Genomic DNA, 7,605 nt, shown 5'->3' on the forward strand with positions numbered 1-7,605 from the left:
TTGGCTTACTGTGCTCAGTATTCCTTTCACAACTAAAGGTCTTTTCAAAAGAAAAAGAGCGCGTGAGAAGCAAGTGATAAAATAAAAAGCCATAAAATTAGGAAACAGACATAGGGCCCAGTGCCCCCACTTGTGTTACTTAGCTACGCTGGGTCTCCATCCTTTGCAGATCTTTTCTGAGGTAAGCACAGCCCACCTTGCACACAGTAGAAACACACTCGTGGCAAATGTACTGGGAAACTATCTTTATCTCTTTAGTAGAGATCAGAGGAGGGAAGGAGGCTTTTTAAGATTAACCTGGGGGAAGGTATTAAATGAAAAAAGCAACCAAGCAAATGGCCACTTATTCCTAGCTTTCGCTCTGGGTACACTTGGGTTCCCTTGTGTGACATGTTGGGAAAAACATAGGCAGACACTTGAATTCATTACCAAGAGCTTAGTTCTAGAGTTGATCACATTGTCTACCACCCTGGCAAATCAGCCATCTCATGGGACTGAGGGGCCACCAAGGAGTATGGGATCAGATGTCAAAACACATTCTGAAGGACCTTGTTTTCCCCTGTTTCAGTTACGGGAAAGGAATCAGAGGGGCTGACCAAGAAAAGCATCGAGATTTCAATAGAAATGCCATAATTTATTCTGTTGTATAAAAAAGTCATCCTTATGTAACAAAATGTCTTCTTAGAAGAAGATATATATTATTTCAGGTCATAAATAATTAGCAAACATACAACTGTTGGCAACTTAAAAAAACAAAACAAAATCAACACTGGTGCTTTCCAGTGCTGAAAACAAACCTGCTTAGGATATATTTACAGGACATTACAGTACTCAAACACAAAAATTGAGGTATTTGGTTCTTCTAGGAGTAGACACTGACATTTGTGAAGGTGAACCGCCTACACAAAAATAAATAAAACAAAGTATATTCTCATATGTGTACGTGTTGTCGGGAATGGTAATACTGGTAGGTATGTCAAGCATGAAAAGTGTCTTCAGGAAACAGGGACAAGAACAAAGAAATCGGCTCTCACACTTGAGTCCTCTCTCTTCTGCCCCTTTCTGTCCAAGGGACTTGATGTACCCACTGTATGTTGGTCCCGGAATGTGCTGAGTTCAGCAAACATCTTGGTGTGAAGTCATCATTACAACTGCTCAGGAACCCAGTGGAACTTGGGTGAAATTAAATAAATAAGGACCAGCCCTCACGAGCCCCCTTCCCTGGAGTTATTGCATGTCCACTTTCCAGGAGCCTGGAATCCCGGTGGGTTGTGAAGATCGCCTCCCGTGGCTTTTCAGCAGCTGGGAGAGGTCGTGATAGGGCTCTGAAGGTAGCTCAATGCACTGTTTGTGGGGTGGACGGGAATGGAGACCGGGAAGTTGAAGACGGTGGTGGTGGAGGTGCTGCAGTCAAGCACAGCCATGGCGGGGCTCCCCGCCTCTGCCGAGCAGTGGGGGGCCAGGACCTGCGACTCAAACTGCAGCAGCTGGCCCATGAAGCTGAAGTTGGGGGAGATGATGCTTCTCCTCTGCTTCACAAACTCAAAGGCCTCATCCAGCTTGACTCGATTAGTCCTCATGAGGTAAGCGAGGCAGATGGTGGCCGATCGGGAAATGCCCGCCTGGCAGTGCACAAACACCCTTCCACCAGCATTCTTGATGGAGTCTGGAGAACAGGGCAGCTGGTTATTTGACAGCCCAGGAGAGTGACTCCAACCAACCCCAGGTGTCTAAGAAATGTCACATGTGTCCTGTCCAGTACAGTCAATATCACCTCATGTCATCACAGACATACTGTCCGTGAAGGCAATGTGGGCACAGTGGATTTAAACATCCGGGGATTTAAACCCAGGCAAAGCATCGCCACTAAGCAGATTGATATTGGACAGATCAATTCAACCTGAGATTCAGTTTGCTAATTTATAAAGTGGAACATTGAACCCGTACTTTGCAGGGATGCTGCCCATGCCAGACTGATTTTAATGTCTAGAGGAAAGCTTAAAACTATGTCGCTCAAGTTCTTGCCATGGAGTTTAGTCTCAGTCACTAAAACAGAAGGAGTGTGGCAAAGTCCCAAGCATCTGCTCCACTTACCTATGAAGTCAATTGCCTCATTGAACCAGGAGCTGATGTCCGCCTTGTGGTTGTCCTCCACGGGGATGCTCTTGTACTGGTAGTGACCCTCGAAATGGTTGGGACAGTTCGCAGAGACGTTGATCAAGGCAGTGATGCCCAAGGCATCCAGCATGTCCTTGCGGGAAGCATGATAGGCACTGCCCAGGTACAGAAAGGGCAGGATCTCTACTGGGCCACCCTGAAATCCAGAAACATCCAACGCTTGTCAAGCTTTTTTCAACGTCAATGGTGGTGCCCACATCCACAAAACCTCCCTGCTGGACAAGTTAGTTTCAATATTGGGTGAACCTCACAGCACTGTTGTTAAAAGAGTGTAAATAAATAGGGGTCTAAACCCATTTGCCTAGGCAGGGCCAACAAGCTAATTTCTGTATTGCCCACAACTAGAGGCTCCGCTCCATCATACCATTTAACCATGGGATAAATGAAAATCTCCCTGTGTCCCCTGTTATAAATAAAGCTGCACGTCACTTTCTATATTTTCACTAGCGCAGCTCTGCCACCTTTGCCAGCTGTTCCTTCTCCCTTCCGGCACAGCCCCCTACTAACCTGATCGTAGAGCGGGGTGCTGCAGGAACTGCACCCCGATTCAGCGCTGTCAGGGACACTAGTACTCAGGGGAAGGCTGAGCCCCATGGGGGTCGACTGTTTGCTGCACAGCTCCGGGTAGGAAGCAGAAAAAGCTTCATATCCTCCTGGGAACACAAAGAGACACATTTTTTTCCATTAGTACCGCCGAGACAGGGTGCCTTCAGACAACTTCCCCATCCACCAGGGCTGGAAGTTTAGCCCGGAGAGCCCCAGGCGAGTCTTTGTTCCTAGAGCTAAACAAAGCCAACAAGTTCCCACAAAGCGACTCAGGCGTCCAAGCGCTCCAGGTGGAGCAGCCCCCCCGGAGCTGAGAACCAGGCGGCGGAGGGCGTGCGGCCCGCCCCTGAACGTCCCCGAAGGCGTACCTTTGAGCAAAAAGATTTGCGCGCTGCGCGCCTCGCGGCAGAGCGCCCCGGCGGCCAGGGCCAGGGTGCCGTCGCGCTTGGCGCAGTCCAGCGCGGCGCTGCGCTCGTCCAGCAGCACCACGGCGTGGTAGGCGCCGGCCAGCAGGCGGCCGCGCAGCTCGGCGTTGGGCACGATGTGCTCCAGACCCATGGCGCCCTTGGCCCGCCGACGCACGATGGTGCTGAAGCGCACGTTGACCGAGCCGGCGATGTGGCCGGCGTTGAAAGCGAAGAAGGAGCGACAGTCCAACAGCAAGCACTGCGCCGCGCGCTCCCTCAGCAGCGTCCGGAGGCCTCCGGCGTCCAGAGAGACCACTTCCATGACCATGGCCGGCCCCAGCGCCCCCAGCGTGCAAGTCGTCCTGTGTTCTTTGTCCCGGGAAGCGAACAGCAGGGCGATGGCTTTCGAGGAAAAGCCCGACCCCGGTTTTCTTTACGCCAAACCCAAACTGCCTTTGGACCGAGCGAGGGGTCGTTGTGTGGGACTCTCGACCGCCTCGGCTTCCTTGTTGCTCTCCCTACGGCTCTTCCACCCGCGGTTCACCCAGAGCCCCGAAGTCTTTCGCAGCGAGCCCGACCCGGCTGAGAGCGTTTATATCGTGGCTCCGCGTAAGCAGGCGGGGCGGCGCGGGGCGGGGCGCGCGCGCGCGCGCGGGTGCGCGCTCGCTGTGGGGGAGGGGATTGTTTGTTTGAATGACGGTCACGTGACTGGTATGGTGACGTCACCCGCCTTGCCCGGTTTGGCGCCGGAGCAGCCAAAGGCGAAGACGTCAGCGGCCTCCGAGTGGGGTCCGCTGGCTAAGCTCTGGCTCGGGCTCCGGCCCCCGCCCGGCCGTCCGGCCGTCCGACTTGCGCCTGGCGCGTCCCTAGGGAGCTGGTCCGCGCCACTCTCCGGGCCCAGCGGGGAAGGGAGAGGGTTGGGCTCTGCCAGCCGAGGGCTAACTCCCGTATGCGAGTGCCTGGGAGACCCGGGCCGCGTGCCACGGGCCCCCGCCTCCCCTCCCCTCCTCCCACTCCACCGCGCTGCTTCCCGGCGCCGGCTCCTCCGTCCTCCGCCGACCGGAGCCGAAAGGGGTTTCCTTTGTTACTGGATACACATGCGCCCCTTTCTCTCATTTCCTCGTACCCAGCAGGCGAGGAAACACGGGGTTCCGAGGAGAAGCGATTTATACCTGCCCAGTATCGCATTGCCGGGGGTGAGGGGACCGAGAGGAGACTGAAATGAGGGTCGGAGAAAAATTGAGTTTGTCCACCCAAGAACAACCGGGGTAGGTTGGGATGGAAGTGTTCAGGGAAATACATTCGTGTTCCCCAGGCTTTCCAGTTACTTTAAAATGTACATTTAGCAAGTAAAATGCCGTCCAACCAAACCCCAGGCAGAAAAATGTCAATCCTAGTCATGCGGTCCTTACGTGGTTGTGAGCCTAGGAATGCGGGTCAGGGGTCTGAAATAAGGGTGGGGGTCGCAAGGTGCGGTTGTGGATTGCCGGCGTTCGGCTTTTAGTGAGGCGAGCCCCAACTGCGGATCGACAGCGCCGCCCCCCTCCCCAGGGGCCGCCAGACACGTTTCTGGTCACGTTTACCTAAGACTGAGCGGCTTCATCTCTTTGTGGTGGTTTTTTCAGACTCTGCGACCTCATGGACTGGAGCCCACTAGGCTCCTCTCTCCATAGGATTTCCCAGGCAAAAATACTGGAGTGGGTTACCATTCCCTTCTCCTGGGGATTTTCTTTTAGTCCCTAAATATGTACTGTTTGAGCGCCTACTAAGCGCTGGGCTGGGGACTGCAACTGGGAACAGGAGCCCGGTCCAGCCCCGGGGCCCTGGTTCTTGCCATCAACGTGAGCTGGTCTTGAAATACAATCCTACAGCGATTTAAGAGGATTTTCAGGACCTGGACAAAGGTTTGGGGAGACCCCATGCGGTCAGCCTCATCCTGGGCCCTAGTGAAGCGCTCCAACCTCCCCACCCCCTGTAGCACCGAAGTGCTAGGTACACAAACATAAATATTGCGCCATCAGACTGGGGTGCTGAGTCAGGAACGTTCTGTGGTTTCTTCCCCTCTCCTCTAGGAGAGCGGGGGATTTCACTGCCGCCCAGTGCCGTTGATCTGCTGGTTTATCAGCAGAGGCAACTTCTGCATTTGCCTCGCTTAGTTTCTGTGTTCTCACATGCTCAGACTTTCTGCCTAAATTCTAAAAAAGTAAAAGGCTAAGTGCCTTTTAAAAAGAGCATTTTTGGCCTTCAGGTGAACACTGTGAGGACATCAAAGAGGTCCTTAGATAATGGCGACGCCCGCCCTGTATCTTTAAAAAAAAAGAGAGAAAGTATTTGTTTATACTACTTATTCAGCTGAGGAACTCAACATATTTTATGCATTGAATCATGAAATGTTACAGCTGCTGACTTTTCACAGCATACCAACTTGATCTACCCCAAGTTTTGTGTGTGTGTGTCTTTTACCAAGAGCAGTTTTTAATACCTACGTATTTTCAAAAAGCAAACTTTTTTAATACAAATATTAGAGCGGTGAGTGGCAGTATGGCCCTACAGTTAGATGTCTGCTGAGCTCTGCAAGGTTTTCCTCTCTAGCCTGTCTAGAAAGAGCAGAGCTTGGACCCCATGCTGTCATTTTGCTCCTGGGTGATCCTAGTTGAATCTCTTCCCCTAATGAGGCTCTAAGCTGACATCTGAACAATTGTCTTACAACTGCCTACTTTGTGAATGATTTGAGGCCCAAGTTAGAGATGATAGATACAAGGAGCCCAGGCCCTACCCGTGCCTTCTTGCTATGATTCACTAGATCTTTTGGCTTTCCCCTTCCCAGAAGAGCACTTCTTATATAATCATGCCATTTTGTGTTTCAGCATTTGGCACCAGAGCCCGGTGAGAAGGTCACCACAGGATGCCAGTAGGCGTGGTTGGTACAGAGGTCCCTCCTTGAAACCAATCAACACACAATGGCTCAGGTTAGGGAGTCTGGTGGTAAAGATGCAGCCACCTAAGCCCTCAGTCCGGGAAGGATGTAGAGGTGCTACTTCTGGGTGGAGATGGAGCCAAAGAGAGGCCCAATATAATCTGGTCTGTGGTGCCTGCAGAGGCAGAAGGGACTGGAATTGTGGTCCTGGGAGGCAGAGGAACATGAAAGAGCATCAAGGGATTTTGACTCAGGAGAGAGAACCTGGTCTTTCTCACCTGGGCTCTTGCTGATTTTAGATGTGCTCAGGAATAAACCTGGAGGCAGTGTAGAATAAACCTGGAGGCACCGTTAATATGTAGCTTAACAGTGAAAAGTGACTTTTCCTCTCGTGCCCCGACTCCCTCCTTCCTGTGATAAAGGTAAGGACACAGGGGCTATGAGGAGACTGTGTAGCCCGGATTGATTTTACACTACAATCCCTGTCCAAATCCTGCGCTCAGAGTTGACTTTGGACCTGTTCTGAGGTCACTGGAGGAGAAAAAGTGGTGCTCCCACAGATGCTAGTCAGAAAGTAGCCCCAGCTCACTGTCTGCTCTGTGACCTTGGCAGGCAGGTGGCTTAACGTTTCTGAGCCTCTGTTTCCCCATTTGTAAACTGGGAGCGCTACCCAGTCCAAGATGGCAGACTAGTGTCTCAAAGTAACCATCTTCTAGCTCAGCTGGTTAAGAATCTGCCTACAATGCAGGAGACCCTGGGTTGATTCCTGGGTTGGGAAGATCCCCTAGAGAAGGGATAGGCTACCCACTCCAGTATTGGGCTTCCCTAGTGGCTCAGACAGTAGAGAATTCACTTGCAATGCAGAAGACATGGGTTCAATCCCTGGGTTGGGAAGATCCCCTAGAGGAGGGAATGGCAACCCACTCCAGTATTTTTGCCTGGAGAATTCCCGAGGACAGAGAGGAGCCTGGTGGGCTACAGTCCATGGGGTCACAGAGTCAACTGAGCAACTAAGCCCAGCAGGGCCCAGCACAGGGGGGTTGGGATGCCCGTTATTTTATAGGACAGAGACGGGGAGGAGTTGAGGAAGTAAAGACTATTATCCTACAAATATCTCCTGGAATGGCCAACCTCAGGGAGGGTGTTAATCTCTTCAAGCAGAGGGGCAGAGTTCCCTGAGGCAGGTCATTATATATGATTATAGTAACAAAAACAATGAAAAACAAAGGTTAAAGTCAAAGAAACAGATCCATCATGGAGTCAGAATTGGCTCTTAGGAATACTATCCATCTGGGGCCTGCTGTGGGTCCCATCTGGAGAGGGTGCTCTTAAGAGAGGGTGCTGGCTCCCACCATTCATGTTTTCTTCTGGGATCCTTGTACGATCCCCCTTGTGCTGTGTGGCAGGCAGCTCTTGGCTTTGCTTAGTACCCTTCATAACTCGCTCTATCCCGGGAAATCTCACCACTGGGCGCCACCCCTTCATCTGGCCCTGCCCCCACACTGCTTTCTAGGCAAACCCCTGGATGTGTTTTTCATCCTTTCCCACCCCCACTCC

The 7,605-nt window shown here is 52.1% G+C and overlaps 1 protein-coding gene across 1 annotated transcript; it reads right to left on the reverse strand.

The window, feature by feature from the left end:
- Positions 1-613: 613 nt before the first annotated feature.
- Positions 614-3,762, reverse strand: DUSP1 (dual specificity phosphatase 1). The gene is made up of 4 exons (XM_027520142.1): positions 3,093-3,762; positions 2,686-2,831; positions 2,095-2,314; positions 614-1,666 (listed from the first exon to the last, which is right to left on the reverse strand). The coding sequence occupies exons 1-4, from the start codon at positions 3,457-3,459 to the stop codon at positions 1,296-1,298; spliced, it is 1,104 nt and encodes a 367-aa protein (XP_027375943.1). The 5' UTR covers positions 3,460-3,762; the 3' UTR covers positions 614-1,295.
- Between the last annotated feature and the right edge of the window lie 3,843 nt (positions 3,763-7,605).

The sequence above is a fragment of the Bos indicus x Bos taurus genome, chromosome 20, assembly GCF_003369695.1.
Source record: "Bos indicus x Bos taurus breed Angus x Brahman F1 hybrid chromosome 20, Bos_hybrid_MaternalHap_v2.0, whole genome shotgun sequence".
NCBI lineage: Eukaryota > Metazoa > Chordata > Mammalia > Artiodactyla > Bovidae > Bos > Bos indicus x Bos taurus.